Source organism: Salmo salar, chromosome ssa19, assembly GCF_905237065.1.
Source record: "Salmo salar chromosome ssa19, Ssal_v3.1, whole genome shotgun sequence".
Lineage (NCBI taxonomy): Eukaryota > Metazoa > Chordata > Actinopteri > Salmoniformes > Salmonidae > Salmo > Salmo salar.
In genome coordinates, this window is record NC_059460.1 from 43,132,286 (window position 1) to 43,158,969 (window position 26,684).

Genomic DNA, 26,684 nt, shown 5'->3' on the forward strand with positions numbered 1-26,684 from the left:
TAGTTTTATGTGAATCCACACTATCTGCACTGTTGTTCAAATGATACATTTTATTTAGTATAGTATAAACGTCTGTCTTAAGCATCCTAAATAATGCCAAAATAGTTAACTTGAAGACAAAAGGGAAAGCATGATGTAAGATGCAAACTTGATATTCCAACTGATTGTACGCTGCTAAAGCCAACAACTTAGCGCTGTGCCACAAATATTTGATTAGGAAGACACATTTCAGTTGAATACATTCAGTTGGACAACTGACTAGGTATCCCCCTTTCCCTTTCCCTTTCCCTAAATCAGTAGAGGAAAAAAAAGAGTATATCTGATAATTACACATTGCTATCTATTACTGACCAGCAGATGTCACTAATGTATATTGTGAACGAATAAAGAAGCTCAGAGTAATTAACCTATTTTCAAGACAATTGATTGGAAAGCCTCAATGCTTCCGGAAGCTTAGTTTCCCCATCACTACCGGTTTACAGGCCATGTCAGGCCTGCAAATCACATTATGCTGGCTTGCAACGTGATGTGTAATTCCTATTGGAATCCAGCCGGAGTTAGGATATCCAACAAGTGGAATTGTTGATCACCTGCAACATGCATTCAGAATGAGTGCCAGGGCAGGGAAGACTGAATACTGAGACAACCTCAATCATCTAAACTGGAACAATCATCTCAGTAACGGGTGCAATACATCCAATAACTAACAGATTGGATTAGTTTATTAAGAAAACTGAATGTTATTTATCTTGTTTAGCATCAAATGTATCAACCAATCAATGTACATGCAAAAACACAGATACTGTATTACAGTAAAAGCACTGGTGGAAAAAGTACCCAATTGTCATACTTGAGTAAAAGAAAAGATACCTTAATAGAAAATGACTCAAGTAAAAGTGAAAGTCACCCAGTAAAATACAACTTGAGTAAAAGTCTAAAAGCATGTGGTTTTAAATATACTTAAGTATCAAAAGTAAATGTAATTGCTAAAATGTACTTAAGTACTGAAAATAAAAGTGAAAGTATAAATAATTTCAAATTCCATATATTAAACATCATTTTTTTTGTTTTTTTATTTACGGATAACCAGGGGCACACTCCAACACAGACAAAATGTACAAACAAAGCATGTGTGTTTAGTGAGTCTGCCAGATCAGAGGCAGTAGGGATGACCAGGGATGTTTGTATGATACGTGCGTGAATTGGACCATTTTCCTGGAATGCTAGCCATTCAAAATGTAACAAATATTTTTGAGTGTCAGGGAAGATGTATGGATTAAAAAGTACAAAAGTGTATTTAGGAATGTAGTGAAGTAAAAGTTGTCAAAAATATAAATAGTCAAATTAAGTACAGATACCCCCAAAAACAACTTATATAGTACTTTCAAGTATTTTTACTTAAGTACTTTACACCACTTGTCACGTTCGTGATGAGAGACGGACCAAGGCGCAGCGTGATTAGAGTTCCACATCTTTTAATAAACAGTGAAACTTCTACAAAACAATAAACCAACAACGAAACGTGAAAGTAGTGGTGCTACATGCACATACACAAAACAATATCCCACAAAGTAGGTGGGAACAGGGACTCCTTAATTATGATCCCCAATTAGAGACAACGAACATCAGCTGCCTCTAATTGGGAACCATACCAAGGGCACCAACATAGAGATGAAAAGACTAGAACACCCCCTAACAAGCTCCCTCACGACGCCAGGACAGCGGAGTCAATCACCACCTTCCGGAGACACCTGAAACCCCACCTCTTCAAGGAATACCTGGGATAGGATAAAGTAATCCTTCTAACCCCCCCCTTAAAAGATTTAGATGCACTATTGGAAAGTGGTTGTTCCACTGGATATTATAAGGTGAATGCACCAATTTGTAAGTCGCTCTGGATAAGAGCGTCTGCTAAATGACTTAAATGTAAATGTAAATGTCATGCCCTGACCTACAACACCATAGAGAACCAAGGGCTCTCTATGGTCAGGGCGTGACACCACTGAATAAAATAAACAATTCGGAAAATCTCCCTGCAATAGAGCATGCCGGGAAATATTATATGTGGTTCTATGTAGAACTCTTCCTGCCTTCCAAAGAATCCTTGTTGCCTTCCAAAGAATCATCAAAGAACCCTTTCTTCTTAAAACGATTCTTAGAATGTTAAAGGTTCTAGGTAGAACCCTTTGCCTTACAAACTGATCAAAACAGTTCTTGGTAGAACCCAATCCCTCTGCAAATAACCATTAACCAGATTAAATGGAATATAATTGCATTCTGAAGTGTAAAGTGTTTTCCTTTGAGAAAGAATACAGTCCAGTGTGTTACATTTGAGTAAAGTGTAACATAATGTGTTCTACCTTAGAGGAGAACTTGAGGTGAACCTCGGCCTCGTCAGCCAGACTCTTCTTTAGCTGAGCCCAGGCCTCCCCAAGAGTACTGAGGAGAGAGATAAGAAACGACAATATCACTATATGACACCACAGAGTACTGAGGACAGAGACAACACACCACATTAGACCAGAGAGACAACACACCACGTTAGACCAGAGAGACAACACACCACGTTAGACCAGAGAGACAACACACCACGTTAGACCAGAGACAACACACCATGTTAGACCAGAGACAACACACCATGTTAGACCAGAGACAACACACCATGTTAGACCAGAGAGACAACACACCATCTTAGACCAGAGAGACAACACACCATGTTAGACCAGAGACAACACACCATGTTAGACCAGAGAGACAACACACCATGTTAGACCAGAGACAACACACCATGTTAGACCAGAGACAACACACCATGTTAGACAAAAGATACAACACACCATGTTAGACCAGAGAGACAACACACCATGTTAGATCAGAGAGACAACACACCACGTTAGACCAGAGACAACACACCATGTTAGACCAGAGACAACACACCATGTTAGACCAGAGACAACACACCACGTTAGACCAGAGACAACACACCATGTTAGACCAGAGACAACACACCATGTTAGACCAGAGACAACACACCATGTTAGACCAGAGACATCACACCATGTTAGACCAGAGACAACACACCGTGTTAGACCAGAGACAACACACCATGTTAGACCAGAGACAACACACCGTGTTAGACCAGAAACAACACACCATATTAGACCAGAGACAACACACCATGTTAGACCAGAGACAACACACCATGTTAGACCAGAGAGACAACACACAATGTTAGACCAGAGAGACAACACACCATGTTAGACCAGAGACAACACACCGTGTTAGACCAGAGACAACACACCATGTTAGACCAGAGAGACAACACACCATGTTAGACCAGAGACAACACACAATGTTAGACCAGAGAGACAACACACCATCTTAGACCAGAGAGACAACACACCATGTTAGACCAGAGACAACACACCATGTTAGACCAGAGAGACAACACACCATGTTAGACCAGAGACAACACACCATGTTAGACCAGAGACAACACACCATGTTAGACAAAAGATACAACACACCATGTTAGACCAGAGAGACAACACACCATGTTAGATCAGAGAGACAACACACCACGTTAGACCAGAGACAACACACCATGTTAGACCAGAGACAACACACCATGTTAGACCAGAGACAACACACCACGTTAGACCAGAGACAACACACCATGTTAGACCAGAGACAACACACCATGTTAGACCAGAGACAACACACCATGTTAGACCAGAGACATCACACCATGTTAGACCAGAGACAACACACCGTGTTAGACCAGAGACAACACACCATGTTAGACCAGAGACAACACACCGTGTTAGATCAGAGACAACACACCATTGTAGACCAGAGACAACACACCATGTTACATCAGAGACAACACACCATGTTAGACCAGAGAGACAACACACCGTGTTAGACCAGAAACAACACACCATATTAGACCAGAGACAACACACCATGTTACATCAGAGACAACACACCATGTTAGACCAGAGACAACACACCATGTTAGACCAGAGAGACAACACACAATGTTAGAACAGAGAGACAACACCATGTTAGATCAGAGACAACACACCATTTTAGACCAGAGACAACACACCATGTTACATCAGAGACAACACACAATGTTAGACCAGAGAGACAACACACCATGTTAGACCAGAGATAACACACCATGTTAGACCAGAGACAACACACCATGTTAGACCAGAGACAACACACCACGTTAGACCAGAGAGACAACACACCACGTTAGACCAGAGATAACACACCATGTTAGATCAGAGATAACACACCATGTTAGACCAGAGACAACACACCACGTTAGACCAGAGAGACAACACACCATGTTAGACCAGAGATAACACACCATGTTAGACCAGAGACAACACACCATGTTAGACCAGAGACAACACACCACGTTAGACAAGTCAGGGTGGATCCTGCCAAACAGAGAGAAAGAGATGAGGTTCTGCTTTACAGAGTGATTGACATTTAAAGGCAATGTTCCCACTTTAGCGGAGATTGCATTCACGGTAAACGGTGCATATGTCGGCTCAATGGGAAATGACCTTTACATTTCTATGGCGGAATCTGTAACGCTTCAGCTTTACAGACTAAATAGAGCCTTAAAAGTTCATAGACAGTTTATAACCCAGAAGGCAGCCCATCTCACAGCGGTGCCTGGTCCTCGGCAAGTTCACTGGCTGGTTAGGAGGATGTAGACATTGAGGATATGAGATAAAGCCGAACCGTTTAATGGTTTCCCATTACTTTAGAAAATTCTGCAAGTCAACTGTTTTCATAGCCAAGTTCTGTGACATAATGCAGTGTTGGAAAATGATATCTTTAATTAACTTTTACAAATGAATGTTGTGACAACTTATATCCAATCAATCATATCTACAGAATATAATGACTAAGGTGAGTGGACACCAACATTAACAATGATCATAGCAGAAGGTAAAAATACATTGTTAAAAACTCTATATCCTAGCAGAAATTAAAAGCAAATTGGAAGCCATGGTACGCCAGTGAATGAGACGCCAGGCTAGCCTTGACTACTAGGTAACCTCTTCTCCTCTACTCAGGCAAAAATAAAGTTTAGCTTAAAAAACATATTGTATCACAGCGCCTCTCCTCTTTCGAAATATCTAATTTAACTGTATATAAGAATATAAATATGTACAGTATCTATGAATAGTGTGTAAATAGTATTTTTGTTGTCTCTTGGTGTCTTTCCTATATACAGTATAACTCTTTTATTGTATTTTAATGTTTAATTTAATGTAATATCTTATGTTGTTCTTGTTTATAACTGTTCTATACTTTGTCATGTATTTGTATGTTTCATGTGGACCCCAGGAAAAGTAAAGGGAAAGGGGGATAAGCTGCTGCATGTGCAGTAGCTAATGGGGATCCTAATAAACTAAACTCCTCTGAACACACATCTTAAGTCCTTCATTCCAAACATGAGCAGAATATTTATCCAAGGGCCATGAAAGTAGGCAGCAGCAGACCCATACAGCCATGAGGCACTACAGGCTGTGGGTCTGGAACTGAGGAGAGGGGCTGAGGGTCTTTAACCAGTTCACATCAAAGCACCACTCTGAATGGAAGATGTGTGCACATTCCTACAGCATCAGGGTGCTGCTCTCTGCTCGGCCCCCTGCCACTTTGAGAGGCATCGGAGAAGAGACAGAAGATATATCAAGAAGAGATAAAAGATGGATCAGGAAGAGATAGAAGATCAAGAAGAAATAGTGGATCAAAAAGCGATAGAAGATGGATCAAGAGGAGATAGAAGATGGATCATGAAGAGATATTCAGGGTAGCGGGCAGGGCAGCCAGCAGGGCAGCAAGCAGGGCAGCAGGCAGGGCAGCAGGCAGGGCAGCAAGCAGGGCAGCAAGCAGGGCAGCAAGCAGGGCAGCAAGCAGGGCAGCAGGCAGGGTAGCAGGCAGGGCAGCTGGTAGGGTGGCAGGTAGAGTAGAGAACAGGGTGGCAGGCAGGGCAGCAGGCAGGGCAGCAGGCAGGGTAGGAGGCAGGGTAGCATGCAGGGCAGTAGGCAGAATAGAAACAGGGTAGAAGACAGGATAGCACGCAGGGTAGGAGGCAGGGTAGAAGAAAGGGCAGCAGGCAGGGCAGCAGGTAGGGTAGAAAGCAGGGTAAAAAGCAGGGTAGCGGGCAGGGCAGACAGCAGGGTAGCAGGCAGGGCAGCAGGCAGGATACAGGCCGGGTAGCAGGCAGGGCAGAATGCAGGGTAGTAGGCAGGGTAGTAGACGGGGTAGCAGGAAGGGTAGTAGGTAGAGTAGAGAGCAGGGTAGAAGAGGGAAAGCAGGTAGGGCCGCAGTTAGAGTAGAAAGCAGGTTAGCAGGCAAGGTAGCAGGTAGGGTTGCAGGTAGGGCAGCCAGGCAGCAGGCAGGGCAGTAGGCAGGATAGTAGGCGGTGTAGAAGGAAGGGTAGAAAGTAGAGTAGAGAGCAGGGTAGCAGGTAGGGTAGCAGGTAGGGCCGCAGGTAGAGTAGAAAGCAGGTTTGCAGGCAAGGTAGCAGGTAGGGTAGCAGGTAGGGCAGCAGGCAGGCAGCAGGCAGGGTAGCAGGTAGGGTAGAAGACGGATTACCAGGACATGAACTCAGAGCATGCGCTAACCAACTGGCAAGTGTCTTCAATGACATTTTCAACCTGTCCCTGACTGTGTCTGTAATACCAACATGTTTCAAGCAGACCACCATAGTGCCTGTGCCCAAGAACACTAAGGTAACTTGCCTACGGACCCGTAGCACTCACTCACCATTATCCCAGAAACCCTAAACCCATTTCAATTTGCATTCTGCCCCAACAGATCCACAAATGAAGCAATCTCTATTGCACTCCACACTGCCCTCTCACACCTGGACAAAAGGAACACCTATGTTGGAATGCTATTCATTGACTACAGCTCAGCGTTCAACACCACTAAGCTAAGGACCCTGGGACTGAAAACCTCCCTCTACAACTGGATCCTGGACTTCCTGCCGGGCTGCCCCCAGGTGGTAAGGGTAGGTAACATCACAGCCGCCACACTAATCCTCAACACGGGGCCCCTCAGGGGTGCGTGCTCAGTCCCCTCCTGTACTCCCTGTTCACTCATGACTGCATGGTCAGGCACGACTCCAAGACCATCATTAAATTTGCTGATGACACAACAGTGGTAGGCCTGATCACCGACAACGATGAGAGCCTATAGGGAGGAGGTCAGAGACCTGGCCGTGTGGTGCCAGAACAACAACCTCTCCCTCAACGTGATCAAGACAGAGGAGATGATTGTGGGCGACAGGAAAAAGAGGATCGAGCACGCCCCCATTATCATCGACGGGGCTGTAGTGGAGCAGGTTGAGAGCTTCAAGTTCCTTGGTGTCCACATCACCAACAAACTAACATGGTCCAAGCACACCAAGACAGTCGTGAAGAGGGCACGACTATGCCTATTCCCCCTCAGAAAAGATTTGGCATGGGTTCTCAGATCCTCAAAAAGTTCTACAGCTGCACCATCGAGGGCATCCTGACTGGTTGCATCACTGCCTGGTACGGCAACTGCTCAGCTTCCGACCGCAAGGCACTACAGAGGGTAGTGGGGCCAAGCTTCCTGCCATCCAGGACCTCTATACCAGGCGGTGTCAGAGGAAGGCCCTAAAAATTGTCAAGGACTCCAGCTGCCCTAGTCATAGACTGTTCTCTCTGCTAATGCAAGGCAAGACTTCTTAACAGCTTCTACCTCCAGGCCATAAGACTTCTGGACAGCTAATCAAATGGCTACCCAGGCTATTTGCATTGCCCCCCCCCTCTTTTACGTTGCTGCTACTCTCTGTTTATTATCTATGCATAGTCACTTTACTCTACCTACATGTACATATTACCTCGAAATACCGGTGCCCTCGCACATTGACACTGTGCTGGTACCCCCTGTATATAGCCTCGCTACTGTTATTTTACTGCTGCTCTTTAATTATTTGTTACTTTTATTTGTTATTTTTACCTATCTACTTTTTACTTAACACTTATTTTTTCTTAAAACTGCATTGTTGGTTAAGGGCTTGTAAGTAAGCATTTCACTGTAAGGTCTACACCTGTTGTATTCGGCGCATGTGACAAATACAATTTGATCTGATTTGGTTTGATAATAACATTATCGTGCTGTGTTGCTCTCTCTATATGAAACAATTCCACCCCACTCTGCCATTCTATCACAACAAAACTGGTGTAGTAGTGCAGTAGATGAGAGAGGTCAGATGATACAGATTGTTATAAAACTCAGAGAAGGGGTTTTACTAGTCCAGCATCATATTGCAGGAGAGTGCTGTACCGTCTTTGTTTCAGTGTTAACTGTAGGGCAGTATCATATCTCTAATGCAGGACAGTGCTGTACCGTCTTTGTTTCAGTGTTAACTGTAGGGCAGTATCATATCTCTAATGCAGGACAGTGCTGTACTGTCTTTGTTTCAGTGTTAACTGTAGGGCAGTATCATATCTCTAATACAGGACAGTGCTGTACTGTCTTTGTTTCAGTGTTAACTGTAGGGCAGTATCATATCTCTAATGCAGGACAGTGCTGTACTTTCTTTGTTTCAGTGTTAACTGTAGGGCAGTATCATATCTCTAATGCAGGACAGTGCTGTACTGTCTTTGTTTCAGTGTTAACTGTAGGGCAGTATCATATCTCTAATGCAGGACAGTGCTGTACTGTCTTTGTTTCAGTGTTAACTGTAGGGCAGTATCATATCTCTAATGCAGGACAGTGCTGTACTGTCTTTGTTTCAGTGTTAACTGTAGGGCAGTATCATATCTCTAATGCAGGACAGTGCTGTACTGTCTTTGTTTCAGTGTTAACTGTAGGGCAGTATCATATCTCTAATGCAGGACAGTGCTGTACTGTCTTTGTTTCAGTGTTAACTGTAGGGCAGTATCATATCTCTAATGCAGGACAGTGCTGTACTGTCTTTGTTTCAGTGTTAACTGTAGGGCAGTATCATATTACAGTATTCCTCTCTCTTCTCTCTTCTCTCTTCTCCATTCTCACCCCCTTAGAAACCTACACTGAAGAAAAATATGAAGGGAACATGCAACAATTTCATATAAAGTTAATGTAAAGAAATCAGTCAATTGAAATAAATTCATTATACCCTAATCTATGGATTTCACATGACTGGGAAAACAGAGATGCATCTGTTGGTCACAGATACCTGTTGGGGCTCGGGGGCAGTATTGAGACATTTTGAAAAAAATATGTGCCCATTTTTAACTGCCTCCTACACCAACTCAGAAGCTAGGATATGCATATTATTAACACATTCGGATAGAAAACACTCTGAATTTTCTAAAACAGTTTGAATGGTGTCTGTAAGTATAACAAAACTCATATTGCAGGCAAAAACCTGTGAAAAATAGATCCAAAAAAATGTGAATTTTGTGACTGTACTATTTAGTGTCATTGTTTTATAGATACCATAGTGAGAAAGGATTCATTTCGCAACACCTACGGCTTCCACTAGATGTCAACGATCTTTATAAAGTTGTTTGAAGCGTCTATGATAAACAGAGAGCAAATTAGAATCCAAGGAAGTTGACATGTCATCACTTCATTTTTTTGCGCCTGCGCATAAATCTGAGAAACGTGAGTTTGTCATCATTTTTTATCTAGACATAGGATAGGTTGTGTGAAAATATTACTGATGTTTAACGTTAAAAATGGACCAAAAAGATTAATGCTAAACAACATTTGACATGTTTGAACGAACATAAATAGATTATTTACTAGGTTTTTTTAGCTTTTCGGCGTGATTTTACCAGCCCCCCACCACGTTTTGTGGGAGCATAATGAACGCTAAGTACTTGGTGTTATTTGGACATAAATTATGAACTTTGTCAAAAGAAACCACATTTGTTCCGGACCTGGAATGCCTTCCGGACCTGGTATCCTGCCTTCTGATGGAGATAATCAAAGGTAAGGGGGTATTTACAATGTTATTATCGATTTTAGATGATGCTAACTGTATAGCATAGCCTGTTGTTCTTAGCATAGCACCCCGTTTATTGCAAAATGTGATTTCCCAGTAAAGTTATTTTGAGATCTGGCCATTCGGTAGCAATTACGAGATGATAATATATTATTCTTTGAATGACAATATTATAATTTACCAATGTTTTCGAATACTAAATTTGTTATGTTCACCGGAAGCATTTCAGAGAAGAAAAAAATCTGAATTTCACGCTACTGTAAAATGCTGTTTTTGGATATAAATATGAACTTGATGGAACAAAAAATGCATGTATTGTATAACATAATGTCCTAGGAGTGTCATCTGATGGAGATTGACAAAAGTTAGTGCATAATTCAAGCTGGTTTCTGCTTTTGGTGACGCCTGACCTTGAATTGAAAATGGATGTTTGTACTTTTGTGGCTATGTACTGTCCTAACATAATCTAACTTTATGCTTTTGCCGTAAAGCCTCTTTGAAAATCGAACAATGTGGTTAGATTAAGGAGATGTTTATCATTTAAATTGTGTAAAATAGTTGATTGTTTGAGAAATTGAAATTATTAGATTTTTGATGTTTTGAATTTCCAGCCTTGTTAGCAATCCCGGCTCGGGGTTCATTTCTAACCTGTAGCCCCAACAGGTTAAAGAAAAGCAGTCAGTATCTGGTGTGACCACCTGTTGCCTCATGCATCACCCTCTCATACAGTTGATCAGGCTGTTGATTGTGGGCTGTGGAATGTTGTTCCACTCCTCTTCAATGGCTATTCAAAGTTGCTGGATATAGGCAGGAGAGCACACTTCTCCAGCGTGTCGTTGGCCATCGAAGGTGAGTATTTGCCCACTGAAGTCAGTTACCACGCCGAACTGCAGTCAAGATCCTTTTGAGGACGCCGAGCACACAGATGAGCTTCCCTGAGACGGTTTCTGACAGTTTGTGCAGAAATTCTTTGGTTGTGCAAACCCACGGTTTCATCAGCTGTCCAGGTGGCTGGTGTCAGACGATCCCGCAGGTGAAGAAGCCGGATGTGGAGGTCCTGGGCTGGCATGGTTACACATGGTCTGTGGTTGGACGTACTGCCAAATTCCCTAAAACAATGTTGGAGGTGGCTTATGGTAGAGAAATTATCATTCAATTCTCTGGCAACAGCTTTGGTGGACATTTCTGAAGTCTGCATGGCAATTGCATGCTCCCTCAACACTTGAGACATCTGTGGCATTGTGTTGTGTGACAAAACTGCACATTTTAGAGTTGCCTTTTATTGTCCCCAACACAAGGTGCAGCTGTGTAACGATCATACTGTTTAATAAGCTTCTTGATATGCCACACCTGTCAGGTGGGTGGATCATCTTGGCAAAGGAGAAATGCTCACCAACAGGGATGAAAAACAAATGTGTGCACAAAATTTGAGAGAAATAAGCTTTTTGTGCATATGGAAGTTTTCTCATGTACTTTAGGTCAGTCTGGTACAGTGACTCATTATGACTGTGTAGTAAATGTGGAATGCAGACATCTTATTACAGCCATCCTTCCCTCTCAGCCTGTCCCCTAGCAGCCTCACCATACAGCCTGCCTGTCCCCCAGCAGCCTCACCACACAGCCTGCCTGTCCCCCAGCAGCCTCACCACACAGCCTGCCTGTCTCCTAGCAGCCTCACCATACAGCCAGCCTGTCCCCTAGAAACCCCTCCATACAGCCTGCCTGTCCCCTAGCAACCTCATCATACAGCCTGCCTGTCCGCCACAGGATCCAATTTACCAGACAAAGAGCTGCTCACAGCGTGTGATTCCCTATAATGCCGGAATGAAGAGGGGTCCCCCCCTTCTCTCTCGCTTTCTTTTTCCCAGTGAGTCTGGGCTGATATGATGCCATAACATCCTTATAGTACCCTTCTGTCCAGCCCAGCAATCCACATAGTGCCCATACTTCTAGACATGATTTGTTCTATCAGCATGGTATGTCTATACCGTACACCCACCAACTCCTTTCAGATCTACAAGAATTGCCTAGGAGTTGGCTAGGAATAAGCTTGGAGTTGGCTAGGAATCAACTAGGAGTTGGCTAGGAATAAGATAGGAGTTGGCTAGGAATAAGCTAGGAGTTGGCTAGGAATCAACTAGGAGTTGGCTAGGAATAAGCTAGGAGTTGGCTAGGAATAAGCTAGGAGTTGGCTAGGAATCAACTAGGAGTTGGCTAGGAATCAACTAGGAGTTGGCTAGGAATAAGCTAGGAGTTGGCTAGGAATCAACTAGGAGTTGGCTAGGAATCAACTAGGAGTTGGCTAGGAATAAGCTAGGAGTTGGCTAGGAATTGGCATAATCTGTGCAATGACTTTTGACATGGAATCTTTGAGTTGACGCGGAGAGGTTACTTTTTTTTAAGGCACCACGGCAGGAATTGATGTCACTACCCACTCACCCTTCTTCCTGTCCCGCGAGGGGAATCTGTGACAGCTTGGCGAGGTTCTTGGCATATTCCTCTTCAATCTTTATCCTGAAAGAGGGAAGGAGAAAGGGAAGTTATTTACCATCAAATTTCAACACTTAGCGAGTCATTTTTCCTGTTTTGAACAAAAAAAGAAAAGGAAATTGACACATGAAATTGCTCAAGATAAAAAAGGAGTTGTGAAACATTGGTCTGACCAGGATTGTTGACAGATTGGCTCAGATAATGAAAGGGGATTTAGAAGTTACCTTTCTCCTATAAATTCAGCCATCTCTTTCTGCATTTGCTTCCCCTTCAGCTGTTTCTGCAGTAAGACCTCAAACCCTGAGATACTGCTTGTCCCCTGAGGGTCCTTCTTATCCATCTACACAACAACAATAATAACACAGAAATATACACTACAACAATATTTAGTGTACATAAATCATAAAAACAAATAATACGACCAGATAACATTCAGTGTTGTGATGTGATACTGCATTCTATGTACTTAATGGTATGCATTCAATCATACAGTTACTGTATGTATTGTATTGTGGGGAAATACCAGGCCATCATTACTGCACCACCATACTCCATTCTACAGCACCACAGCCAATGATATAGAAAATCAACATTTCACACAGTAGGGTGCATGAAATACTTGTCAACCTGTTTAAATCTGATCCTCAATGAAAACTGTAAGTCTAAGTGTACGGTATCCACTGTTTCTTTAAGAACGTCTCCCGGTGTCGTCACCTCAGAGAGAGTGTAACGTTAGCCCGGTATCCACTGTTTCTTTAGGAACGTCTCCCGGTGTCGTCACCTCAGAGAGAGTGTAACGTTAGCCCGGTATCCACTGTTTCTTTAGGAACGTCTCCCGGTGTTGTCACCTCAGAGAGAGTGTAGCGTTAGCCCGGTATCCACTGTTTCTTTAGGAACGTCTCCCGGTGTTGTCACCTCAGAGAGTGTGTAACGTTAGCCCGGTATCTACTGTTTCTTCAGGAACGTCTCCCGGTGTTGTCACCTCAGAGAGTGTGTAGCGTTAGCCCGGTATCTACTGTTTCTTCAGGAACGTCTCCCGGTGTTGTCACCTCAGAGAGAGTGTAGCGTTAGCCCGGTATCCACTGTTTCTTTAGGAACGTCTCCCGGTGTTGTCACCTCAGAGACTGTGTAACGTTAGCCCGGTATCCACTGTTTCTTTAGGAACGTCTCCCGGTGTCGTCACCTCAGAGAGAGTGTAACGTTAGCCCGGTATCCACTGTTTCTTTAAGAACGTCTCCCGGTGTCGTCACCTCAGAGAGAGTGTAACGTTAGCCCGGTATCTACTGTTTCTTCAGGAACGTCTCCCGGTGTCGTCACCTCAGAGAGAGTGTAACGTTAGCCCTGTATCCACTGTTTCTTTAGGAACGTCTCCCGGTGTCGTCACCTCAGAGAGAGTGTAACGTTAGCCCGGTATCCACTGTTTCTTCAGGAACGTCTCCCGGTGTTGTCACCTCAGAGAGAGTGTAACGTTAGCCCGGTATCCACTGTTTCTTTAGGAACGTCTCCCGGTGTCGTCACCTCAGAGAGTGTGTAACGTTAGCCCGGTATCCACTGTTTCTTCAGGAACGTCTCCCGGTGTTGTCACCTCAGAGAGAGTGTAGCGCGGTCTGACAGTAACGTGAGCCGAGTGTTAAAACCTCAGCGCACACCTTGTGGTGATTAAGTTTCAGCCGTGGGAGGAATGAAAACAGAACCAAACAGATGTTTGGAGCAAGGTCTCTCTCACTACATCATGTGCTATTCTACTACAGCTCTACAGCCTTAGTGTCATGTAGTGTCGTGTAGAGAAGTGTAGAGAAGTGTAGTGTAGTGTCATGTAGAGAAGTGGAGTGTTGTGTAGAGTAGAGTAGAGTTGTGTAGAGTAGAATAGAGGAGTGTAGTGTAGTGTAGTGTAGAGTAGTGCAGAGTAGAGTAGCGTAGAATAGAGTAGTGTAGCGTAGTGGAGTAGTATAGAGTAGAGTAGTGTAGTGTAGTGTAGAGTAGTGTAGAGTAGAGTAGCGTAGAATAGAGTAGTGTAGAGTAGAGTAGAGTAGAGTAGTGTAGTGTAGAGTAGAGTACTGTAGTGTAGTGTAGAGTAGAATAGAGAAGCATAGTGTAGTGTTGAGTAGTGTAGAGTAGAGTAGTGTAGAGCAGTGTAGAGTAGTGTACTGTAGAGTAGCGTAGTGTAGAGTAGTGAAGTGTAGAGTAGTGTAGAGTAATGTAGAGTAGTGTACAGTAATGTAGAGTAGTGTAGTGTAGTGTAGCATAGTGTAGAGAAGTGTAGTGTAGTGTAGAGAAGTATAGTGTAGAGTAGAGTACAGTAGAGAAGTGTAGTGTAGAGTCGTGTAGAGTAGAGTAGTGTAGAGTAGTGTAGCGTAGAGTTGAGTAGAGTAGAGTACAATAGTGTAGAGTAGTGTAGAGAAGTGTAGTGTAGAGCAGTGTAAAGTAGAGTAGTGTAGAGTAGAGTAGGGTAGCTGGTGTAGAGTACAGTAGGGTAGTGTACAGTAGTGTAGTGTAGAGTAGGTAGAGAAGTGTAGAGTAGAGTACAGTAGTGTAGAGTAGTGTAGTGTAGAGTAGTGTAGAGTAGTGTTGTGTTGTGTAGTGTAGTGTAGTGTAGAGTAGGGTAGTTAGTGTAGTGTAGTGAAGAGTAGTGTAGAGTAGTGTAGAGTAGTGTAGAGTAGTTAGTGTAGAGTAGAGTAGATTAGAGAAGCGCAGTGTAGAGTAGTGTACAGAAGTGTAGTGCAGAGTAGTGTAGAGAAGTGTAGTGTATAAAAGTGTAGAGTAGGGCTAGAGTAGAGTAGTGTAGAGTAGAGTAGTGTAGAGTACAGTAGTGTAGAGTAGAGTAGAGTAGAGTAGTGTAGATTAGAGTAGTGTAGAGTAGTGTAGTGTAGAGTAGAGTACAGTAGTGTAGAGTAGAGTAGAGTAGAGTAGAGTCGAGTAGAGTAGTGTAGTGTAGAGTAGAGTAGGGTAGTGTAGAGAAGTGTAGTGTAGGGTAGAGTAGAGTGGTGTAACATAGTGTGTAGTGTAGTGTAGGGTAGGGTATTGTAGAGTAGTGTAGTGTAGAGTAGTGTAGAGCGGTGTAACGTAGTGTGTAGTGTAGGGTTCTGTAGTGTAGTGTAGTTTAGTGTAGTGCAGCGTAGTGTAGTGTAGATTAGAGTCAAGTAGTGTAGTATACTGTAGTGTAGGGTAGAGTAGTGTAGGGTAGAGTAGTGTAGAGTAGTGTAGAGTAGAGTAGTGTAGAGTAGAGTAGAGTAGTGTAGTGTAGAGTAGAGTAGAGTAGTGTAGAGTAGTGTAGTGTATTGTAGAGTAGTGTAGTGTAGAGTAGTGTAGAGCGGTGTAACGTAGTGTGTAGTGTAGTGTAGGGTTCTGTAGTGTAGTGTAGTTTAGTGTAGTGCAGCGTAGTGTAGTGTAGATTAGAGTCGAGTAGTGTAGTATACTCTAGTGTAGGGTAGAGTAGTGTAGGGTAGAGTAGTGTAGAGTAGTGTAGAGTAGTGTAGTGTAGAGTAGAGAAGTGTAATGTAGTTTAGTGTAGACTAGTGTAGAGTAGGCTAGCGAAAGATTAGGGTAGTGTCGAGTAGAGTAGAGTAGAGTAGAGTAGAGTAGAGTGGTGTAGGGTAGAGTAGAGTAGATTAGTGTAGTGTAGTGTAGAGTAGTGTAGTGTAGAGTAGAGTAGGGTAGCTGGTGTAGAGTACAGTAGGGTAGTGTACAGTAGTGTAGTGTAGAGTAGAGTAGTGTAGAGAAGTGTAGAGTAGAGTACAGTAGTGTAGAGTAGTGTAGTGTAGAGTAGTGTAGAGTAGTGTTGTGTAGTGTAGTGTAGTGTAGTGTAGAGTAGGGTAGTTAGTGTAGAGTAGTGTAGTGTAGTGAAGAGTAGTGTAGAGTAGTGTAGAGTAGTGTAGAGTAGTTAGTGTAGAGTAGAGTAGATTAGAGAAGCGTAGTGTAGAGTAGTGTACAGAAGTGTAGTGCAGTGTAGAGTAGAGCAGAGTACAGTAGTGTAGAGTAGTGTAGAGAAGTGTAGTGTAGAGTAGTGTAGAGAAGTGTAGTGTATAAAAGTGTAGAGTAGGGTAGAGTAGAGTAGAGTAGTGTAGAGTAGAGTAGTGTAGAGTACAGTAGTGTAGAGTAGAGTAGTGTAGATTAGAGTAGTGTAGAGTAGTGTAGTGTAGAGTAGAGTACAGTAGTGTAGAGTAGAGTAGAGTAGAGTAGAGTAGAGTAGAGTAGTGTAGTGTAGAGTAGGGTAGTGTAGAGAAGTGTAGTGTAGGGTAGTGTAGAGCGGTGTAACGTAGTGTGTAGTGTAGTGTAGGGTTCTGTAGTGTAGTGTAGTTTAGTGTAGTGCAGCGTAGTGTAGTGTAGATTAGAGTCGAGTAGTGTAGTATACTGTAGTGTAGGGTAGAGTAGTGTAGGGTAGAGTAGTGTAGACTAGAGTAGTGTAGAGTAGTGTAGTGTAGAGTAGAGAAGTGTAATGTAGTTTAGTGTAGAGTAGTGTAGAGTAGGCTAGCGAAAGATTAGGGTAGTGTAGAGTAGAGTAGAGTAGAGTAGAGTGGTGTAGGGTAGAGTAGAGTAGTGTAGTGTAGAGTAGAGTAGTTTAGAGTAGTGTAGTGTATTGTAGAGTAGTGTAGTGTAGAGTAGTGTAGAGCGGTGTAACGTAGTGTGTAGTGTAGTGTAGGGTTCTGTAGTGTAGTGTAGTTTAGTGTAGTGCAGCGTAGTGTAGTGTAGATTAGAGTCGAGTAGTGTAGTATACTGTAGTGTAGGGTAGAGTAGTGTAGGGTAGAGTAGTGTAGAGTAGTGTAGAGTAGAGTAGTGTAGAGTAGTGTAGTGTAGAGTAGAGAAGTGTAATGTAGTTAAGTGTAGAGTAGTGTAGAGTAGGCTAGAGAAAGATTAGGGTAGTGTAGAGTAGAGTAGAGTAGAGTAGAGTAGAGTAGAGTGGTGTAGGGTAGAGTAGAGTAGATTAGTGTAGTGTAGTGTAGAGTAGTGTACAGTAGGGTAGAGTAGAGTAGAGTAGTGTAGTGTAGAGTAGAGTAGAGTAGTGTAGAGTAGAGTAGTGTAGTGTAGTGTAGAGTAGAGCAGAGCATTGTAGAGTAGGGTAGAGTAGTGTAGTGTAGAGTAGTGTAGTGTAGTGTAGAGTAGAGCAGAGCATTGTAGAGTAGTGTAGTGTAGTGTAGTGTAGTGTAGAGTAGAGTAGTGTAGAGTAGAGTAGGGTAGAGTAGAGTAGAGTAGTGTAGTGTAGAGTAGAGTAGAGTAGTGTAGTGTAGAGTAGTGTAGTGTAGTGTAGAGTAGAGCAGAGCATTGTAGAGTAGAGTAGAGTATAGTAGTGTAGTGTAGAGTAGTGTAGTGTAGTGTAGAGTAGAGCATTGTAGAGTAGTGTAGAGTAGAGTAGAGTAGAGTAGAGTAGAGTAGAGTAGAGTAGAGTACAGTAGAGTACAGTAGTGTAGTGTAGAGTAGAGTACAGTTGTGTAGTGTAGTGTAGTGTAGGGTAGGGTAGAGTAGTGTAGTGTAGGGTAGGGTAGGGTAGAGTAGTGTAGTGTAGGGTAGTGTAGGGTAGGGTAGAGTAGAGTAGTGTAGAGTAGTGTAGAGTAGTGTAGAGTAGGCTAGCGAAAGATTAGGGTAGTGTAGAGTAGAGTAGAGTAGAGTAGAGTAGAGTGGTGTAGGGTAGAGTAGAGTAGTGTAGTGTAGAGTAGAGTAGAGTAGTTTAGAGTAGTGTAGTGTATTGTAGAGTAGTGTAGTGTAGAGTAGTGTAGAGCGGTGTAACGTAGTGTGTAGTGTAGTGTAGGGTTCTGTAGTGTAGTGTAGTTTAGTGTAGTGCAGCGTAGTGTAGTGTAGATTAGAGTCGAGTAGTGTAGTATACTGTAGTGTAGGGTAGAGTAGTGTAGGGTAGAGTAGTGTAGAGTAGTGTAGAGTAGAGTAGTGTAGAGTAGTGTAGTATAGAGTAGAGAAGTGTAATGTAGTTTAGTGTAGAGTAGTGTAGAGTAGGCTAGCGAAAGATTAGGGTAGTGTAGAGTAGAGTAGAGTAGAGTAGAGTAGAGTAGAGTAGAGTAGAGTGGTGTAGGGTAGAGTAGAGTAGATTAGTGTAGTGTAGTGTAGAGTAGTGTAGAGTAGGGTAGAGTAGAGTAGAGTAGTGTAGTGTAGTGTAGAGTAGAGTAGTGTAGAGTAGAGTAGTGTAGTGTAGAGTAGAGCAGAGCATTGTAGAGTAGGGTAGAGTAGTGTAGTGTAGAGTAGTGTAGTGTAGTGTAGAGTAGAGCAGAGCATTGTAGAGTAGTGTAGTGTAGTGTAGTGTAGTGTAGAGTAGAGTAGTGTAGAGTAGAGTAGGGTAGAGTAGAGTAGAGTAGTGTAGTGTAGAGTAGAGTAGAGTAGTGTAGTGTAGAGTAGTGTAGTGTAGAGTAGAGCAGAGCATTGTAGAGTAGAGTATAGTAGTGTAGAGTAGTGTAGTGTAGTGTAGAGTAGAGCATTGTAGAGTAGGGTAGAGTAGTGTAGAGTAGAGTAGAGTAGAGTAGAGTAGAGTAGAGTACAGTAGTGTAGTGTAGAGTAGAGTACAGTTGTGTAGTGTAGTGTAGTGTAGGGTAGGGTAGAGTAGTGTAGTGTAGGCTAGGGTAGGGTAGAGTAGTGTAGTGTAGGGTAGTGTAGGGTAGGGTAGAGTAGAGTAGTGTAGAGTAGAGTAGTGTAGAGTAGTGTAGAGTAGTGTAGAGTAGAGTAGAGTAGAGTAGTGTAGTGTAGAGTAGAGTAGAGTAGAGTAGAGTAGTGTGTAGTGTAATATGACTCTGTGGTGTGACCAGTCTTCATATCTTACCCAGAAGTAATCACAGTAGCTCCACTCATCTGGCTTCAACAGCTGCTGTTCAGGTGTACTCATAGGGAGGGGGAACGTTACACAGTTAATCTGAGAGAGCGAGAGAGAGAGAGAGAGAGAGAGAGCGAAAGAGCGAAAGAGAAAGAGAGAGAGAGAGAGAGAGAGAGAGAAAGAGATACTAGGATACACTTTTCAATGGTTCTAATTCTGCCAGAAGCATCGCAGGTGATGGCAGTGAACGTTTGATCTTCCCAATCACCTCGGTTTATTAAACTTAAACATAGGATGAAAAAATAGGTAAAGTGAGACCTAAATGCCACCAGGGAGAGCTTGAATGAGGCAGGGGAAAGATTGGCCCGGTGTGAGGAGAGAGATCCTGCTGTATGAGACAGTTAAACAACAGGGAAGAAAATTGAAAGGTATGTCCATCAAAACTGAATATCTGGAAAATAAATCAAGACAAAATAACATTTATTTAACTAGGCAAGTCAGTTAAGAACAAATTCTTATTTTCAATGACGGCCTAGGAACAGTGGGTTAACTTCCTTGTTCAGGGGCAGAACGACAGATTTTTACCTTGTCAGCTCTGGGATTCGATCTTGCAACCTTCCGGTTACTAGTCCAACGCTCTAGTGAAAGAGGGGGCGGGAAAAGACGACATGGGCAAATTTGTGGAAGAACTGTTAGCGGATAAAGTTGGACTACAACGAGTTCAACTGCAGATAATCCGTGCGGACCACCCACACAAGGTAAATATCTGTCATTCTGCCCATGAGCAAGGCAGTTAACCCGCTGTTCACGGGCGCCGATGACGTGGATGTCAATTAAGGCAGACCCACGCACCAACCCTGCCAGGCAGGCACAGATTCGTGAGGGTGCAGTGCTGCCTTAGCTGGTCTCTGACCGCGTTTATCTTCCTATCTTGGTTACATAGGCCTATTTTTCAGCATCAAACGAGTGAGGGTGTATCTTTAATGTGGGGGCACTCAGGTGACTGTCTAGGGTGGGTAGGGTTAGGCACCGTTCCATCATGATAGGGCAAAGTGATATTTTCAACGTTTTAACGCTTTAGTTTTGTACAAATAAATGTCCATCTCTGCGAAAGAGAGGCTCTCTCTCTATGGCATGTCCTCGCAGACACATTCACACACACTTTCCTTCGATACTGTCACCTCCTCAGACTCATTCAAACACATGGACACCTCCATCTTTATAATTTCTATAGCGTTCTTATGTGGAGATGGGAGAACCTTCCAGAAGAACAACCATCTCTGCAGCACTCCACCAATCAGGCCTTTATGGTAGAGTGGCCAGACAGAAGCCACTCCTCAGTAAAAGGCATATGACAGCCCGGTTGGAGTTTGCCAAAAGGCACCAAAAGGACTCGGACCATGAGAAACAAGATCCTCTGGTCTGATGAAACCAATATTGAACTTTGGCCTGAATGCCAAGGGTCAAGTTTGGAGGAAACCTGACACCATCCCTATGGTGATGCATGGTGGTGGCAGCATCATGCTGTAGGGATATTTTTCAGGGGCAAGAACTGGGAGACTAGTCAGATTGAGGGAAAGATGAACAGAGAGATCCTTGATGAAAACCTGCTCCAGACCGCTCAGGACCTCAGACTGGGGCGAAGGTTCAACTTGCAACAGGACAATGAACCTCAGCACACAGCCAAGACAAACGCAGGAGTGGCTTCGGGACAAGTCTCTGAATGTCCTTGAGTGGCCAAGCCAGAGCCCGGACTTGAACCCGATCAAACATCTCTGGAGAGACTTGAAAATAGCTGTGCAGCAACACTCTCCATCCAACCTAACAGAGCTTGAGAGGAGATCCTCTCAAGAGAAGAATGGGAGAAACTCCCCAAATACAGGTGTGCCAAGCTTGTAGCATCATACCCAAGAAGACTCGAGACTATAATCGCTGCCACAGGTGCTTCAACAAAGTACTGAGGTCTGAATACTTATGTAAATGTGATATTTAGGTTGTCTTATTATTTTAAAAACCTGCTTTTGCATTTATGGGGTATTGTGTTTAGATTGATGAGGGGGAAAAAAATTATTTAATCAATTTTGAATAAGGCTGTAACAGAACCAAATGTGTAAAAAGTCAAGGGGTCTGAATACTAACAAGGTAAATGCCAAGAATGTGCTGCGGAACCAGAATTATTCAAGAAGAAACAAAATATGAGAATATTATAGCGGTAACTAACTGGGAAGACGAGCTGCACATAGAAATAACCTAAGAGGACTGGGAGGACACATCTAGAAACACGTCCAAGAAAACCACCTCTCTACTCTGGAGGGATACTTTAGGTAAATTTAGTCACGATTGTTCATAACTCTTATAATACAACCAAAGTAGAATGGTGACATCACACCAAGTTGCTGGGTAACAGTGGGGAGAGCGGGGCTAACCACACCCACATACCATAGTCCTGCCCGGTCCTAAATCATTTCTGGACTGAAATATACAAAGTATTGGATGATATGCTTGAATGCTCGCTTTCTCTAAATCCAGAACACATACTCCTAGGGAGAACCCCCCACGCATTGGTCCTCCAATCTGAATTCTGAGAACAGCCCTTAAACAAATAACTAGAAACTGGCTTATACCGCTGACACCACAGATAAGCAATTGGAAAGAAAGAATTAATAAAATCTTTAGTATGGAAATGATAACTCATAGAATAAGAAACAAAATTACTATTTGAGATACAGTACATCCTGTACATCCTGAAAAAAAACTGACACGATATTAAATATTTATTGGCCATAACAGGAGATAAAATGTACATGTATTAAACAGATGGGTGTGGGTGGACACGTGTGTGTGCGTGACAGTCTGTGTGTGTGTGTGTGTGTGTGTTTGTGTGTGTGTGTGTGTGTGTGTGTGATTTATAAGATTTAACAAAGCAATACATGAACATAGCATAATAACATGTCAGTGTAACAAGTCGCCAACAGAGAGGGCTGCCGTGCTTCTAGCTCTTAGGAAACTTTGCAGTATTTTTTTTTCATGTATTATTTCTTACATTATTAGCCCAGAAATGTTTTGGTTTTATTACATACAGCCAGGAAGAACTATTGGATGTCAGAGCAGTGGTAACTCACCAGCACTGCCAGCATTACGACCAGGAATACGACTTTCCCGAATCGGATCGTTTGTTCGCACCCCACAGGGCAATTGAACTGATTCCAGAGGCTGACCCAAAACACAGCCGGCAGAAGAGAGGTACTCAGAGCGGTCTTCTAGTCCGACTTAGGAGGCGTGCACACCACCCACCGCTTACGAGTATATTACTCGCTAATTTTCAGTCTCTGGATAATAAAGTTGATGAGCTCAGGGGGAGGATTTCTTTCCAGGGAGACATCAGGGATTGTAACATACTCTGTTTCATGGAAACATGGCTCTCTCGGGATATACTGTCTGAGTCGGTCCAGCCAGTTGGGTTCTCAGTTCATCGCACAGACAGGAATAAATATCTCTCCAGGAAGAAGAAGGGCAGGGGTGTATGATGCATGATCAACAACTCATGGTGTGATTGTGATAACATACAGGAACTCAAGACCTTTTGTTCACCCGACCTAGAATACCTCACAATCAAATGCAGACCGTATTATCTCGCAAGACAATTCTCTTCAGTTATAGTCACAGCCGTGTATATCCACCCTCGAGTCGATACACGACGGCCCTCAACGATCTTCACTGGACTTTATGCAAACTGGAAACCCCAAATCCTGAGGCCGCATTTATTGTAGCTGAGAAGTTTAACAAAGCAAATTTGAGAAAAAGGCTGCCGAAGTTCTATCAACATATTGACTGTAGTACTCGCGCTGCTAAAACACTCGACCACTGCTACTCCAACTTGCCTACAAGGCCCTCCCCCGCACGCCTTTCGGCAAATCTGACCACGACTCCATTTTGCTCCTCCTTTCCTAAAGGCAGAAACTCAAACAGGAAGTACCAATGCTAAGGACTATTCAACGCTGGTCTGACCAATCGGAATCCACGCTTCAAGATTGTTTTGACCACATGGACTGGGATATGTTCCGGGTAGCTTCCGAGAATAACATTGACAAATATACTGATATGGTGACTGAATTTATCAGAAAGTGTATAGGAGATGTTGTACCCAATGTGATTATTAAAACCTAGCCTAACCAGAAACCGTGGATAGATGGCAGCATTCGCGCAAAACTGAAAGCGCAAACCACTGCATTTAACCATGGCAAAGTGACTGGGAATATGGCAGATTACGGTGTAGTTATTCCCTCCGCAAGGCAATCAAATAGGCAAAATGCCAGTATAGAGACAAAGTGGAGTCGCAACTCAACTGCTCAGACACGAGACATATGTGACAGGGTCTACAGACAATCACGGACTACAAAAGGAAAAACAGCCACGTCGCGGACACCGACTAACAAGCTAAACACCTTCTTCACCCGCTTTGAGGATAACACAGTGCCACCGACACGCCCGCTACCAAGGACAGTAGGCTCTCCTTCTCTGTGGCCAACGTGAGTAAGACATTTAAGCGTGTTAACCCTCGCAAGGCTGCCGGCCCAGAAGGCATCCCTAGGCGCATCCTCAAAGCCTGCGCAGACCAGCTGGCTGGAGTGTTTACGGACATATTCAATCTCTCCCCATCCCAGTCTGCTGTCCCCACATGCTTTAACCTCTTGGGGCTAGGTGGGACGCTAGCGTGCCACCCGTGGTGCACTCCATCAACAGCAGGTGCATTTCAAGAGCGGCAAATTTGAATCCAAATAAATGTCAAAATTCAAATTTTTCAAAAATACAACTATGTTACACCATTTGAAAGATAAACATCTCCTTAATCTAACCACGTTTTACGATTTCAAAAAGGTTTTACGGCGAAAGCATAAATTTAGAGTATGTTAGGACAGTACATTTACAAGAGTTGTGTGTAATGTTTTGTCAAGTCAAAGACAGGGTCACCAAAACCATAAAACCAGCTAAAATGATGCACTAACCTTTTACAATCTCCATCAGATGACACTCCTAGGACATTATGTTAGACAATGCATGCATTTTTAGTTCTATCAAGTTCATTTTTATATCCAAAAACAGCGTTTTACTATGGCATTGATGTTGAGGAAATCGTTTCCCTCCAATAACCGGCAGTCAAGTCAGCGTCAGAAATTAAATAATTAAAATTAGAAAACATTGGTAAAATATTATATTGTCATTTAAAGAATTATAGATTTACATCTCTTGAACGCAATCAACTTGCCAGATTTAAAAATAACCTTACTGGGAAATCACACTTTGCAATAATCTGAGCACTGCGCCCAGAAAAATACGCGTTGCGATACAGACTAGACGTCATGTTGGGGAGATCTAAAATCGAAAATACTATGTAAATAATCCATTACCTTTGATTCTCTTCATCAGATGTCACTTCCAGGTATCACAGGTCCATAACGAATGTAGTTTTGTTCAAAAAAGCTCATCATTTATGTCCAAAAATCTCCGTCTCGTTAGCACATGATGTAAGCCAGCCGGACTTCTCGTCATGAACGAGGGGAAAAAATATATTTCCGTTCGTTCAAACATGTCAAACGTTGTATAGCATAAATCATTAGGGCCTTTTTAACCAGAACATGAATAATATTCAAGGTGGACGAATGCATACTCTTTTATAACGTATTGGAACGAGGGTACCCAACATGAACTAGCGCGCCAGGTGTCTAATGGGACATCACCGTTCCATGGCTCTTGTTCGGTCAGATCTCCCTCCAGAAGACTCAAAACACTTTGTAAAGGCTGGTGACATCTAGTGGAAGCAATAGGAAGTGCCAAAATATTCCTAAACCCCTGTGTTTTTCAATGGGATAGGTTTAAAGTCAATACAACACATCAGGTATCCACTTCCTGTCAGAAAATGTCTCAGGGTTTTGCCTGCCAAATGAGTTCTGTTATACTCACAGACACCATTCAAACAGTTTTGGAAACTTTAGAGTGTTTTCTATCCATATATAATAAGTATATGCATATTCTAGTTACTGGGTAGGATTAGTAACCAGATTAAATCGGGTACATTTTTTTTATCCAGACGTGCAAATGCTGCCCCCTAGACCCAACAGGTTAAGATGGCCACCAGCATTCCTGTACCCAAGAAAGCTAAGGTAACTGAACTAAATGACTATCGCCACGTACCACTCACTTCTGTCATCATCAAGTGCTTTGAGAGACTAGGAACATATCATCTCTACATTACCTGTCACCCTAGACCCACTTCAATTTGCTTACCGCCCCAATAGATCCACAGACGATGCAATCACCATTGCACTGCACACTGCCCTATCCTATCTGTACAAGAGGAATACCTATGTAAGAATGCTGATTATTGACTATAGCTCAGCATTCAACACCATAGTACCCTCGAAGCTCATCATTAAGCTTGAGGCACTTGGTCTGAACAACTTGCCTTGTGCAACTGGGTCCTGTACTTCCTGACGAGCCACCCCCAGGTGATGAAGGTAGGAAACAACACCTCCGCTTCGCTGATCCTCAACACTGGGGCCCCACAAGTGTGCATGCTCAGCCCCCTATTGTACTCCTTGTTCACCCATGACTGCGAGGCCACGCACACCTCCAACTCAATCATCAAGATTGCAGACGGCACAACAGTAGTAGGCATGATTACCAACAATGATGAGACAGCCTACAGGGAGGAGATGAGTGCTCTGGGAGAGTGGTGCCAGGAAAATAACTTCTCACTCAACATTAACAAAACAAAGGAGATGATTGTGGACTTCAGGAAACAGCAGAGGGAGCACCCCCCTATCCACATCGATGGGACCGCAGTGGAGACGGTGGAAAGATTCAAGGTCCTCGGCGTACACATCACTGACAAACTGAAATGGTCCACCCACATCGACTATGTGGAGAAGAAGGCGCAACAGCGCCTCTTCAACCTCAGGAGACTGAAACATTTTTGCTTGTCACCTAAAACCCTGACAAACTTTTACAGATGCACAATTGATAGCATTCTGTCGGGCTGTATCACCGCCTGGTATGGCAACTGCATCGCCCGCAACCGCAGTGCTCTCCAGAGGGTGGTGCGGTCTGCCCAGCACATGCACCTACTGCACCCGATGTCACAGGAAGGCCAAAAAGATCATCAAGGACAACAACCACCCAAGCCACTGCCTGTTCACCCCGCTATCATCCAGAAGGCGAAGTCAGTACAGGTGCCTCAAAGCTGGAACCGAGAGACTGAAAAACAGATTCTATCTCAAGGCCATCAGACTGTTAAATAGCCCTCACTAGCACATTAGAGGCTGCTGCCTACATATATAGATTTGAAATCACTGGCCACTTTAATAAATGTAACACTAGTCACTTTAATAATGTTAACATATTTTGCATTACTCCTCTCATATGTATATACTGTATTCTATACTA

At 43.3% G+C, this 26,684-nt stretch overlaps 1 protein-coding gene across 1 annotated transcript in view; it reads right to left on the reverse strand.

The window, feature by feature from the left end:
* LOC106578854 (growth arrest-specific protein 7) overlaps positions 1–26,684 on the reverse strand; it is a 124,552-nt gene that overhangs the window by 22,212 nt on the left and 75,656 nt on the right. The window contains exons 6-9 of the mRNA XM_014158079.2: positions 19,251–19,340; positions 12,718–12,833; positions 12,443–12,517; positions 2,361–2,439 (exon numbers count right to left, since the gene is read on the reverse strand). Of these exons, the coding sequence (XP_014013554.1) occupies positions 2,361–2,439; positions 12,443–12,517; positions 12,718–12,833; positions 19,251–19,340 (360 nt within the window). The remainder of the gene's footprint in view (positions 1–2,360; positions 2,440–12,442; positions 12,518–12,717; positions 12,834–19,250; positions 19,341–26,684) is intronic.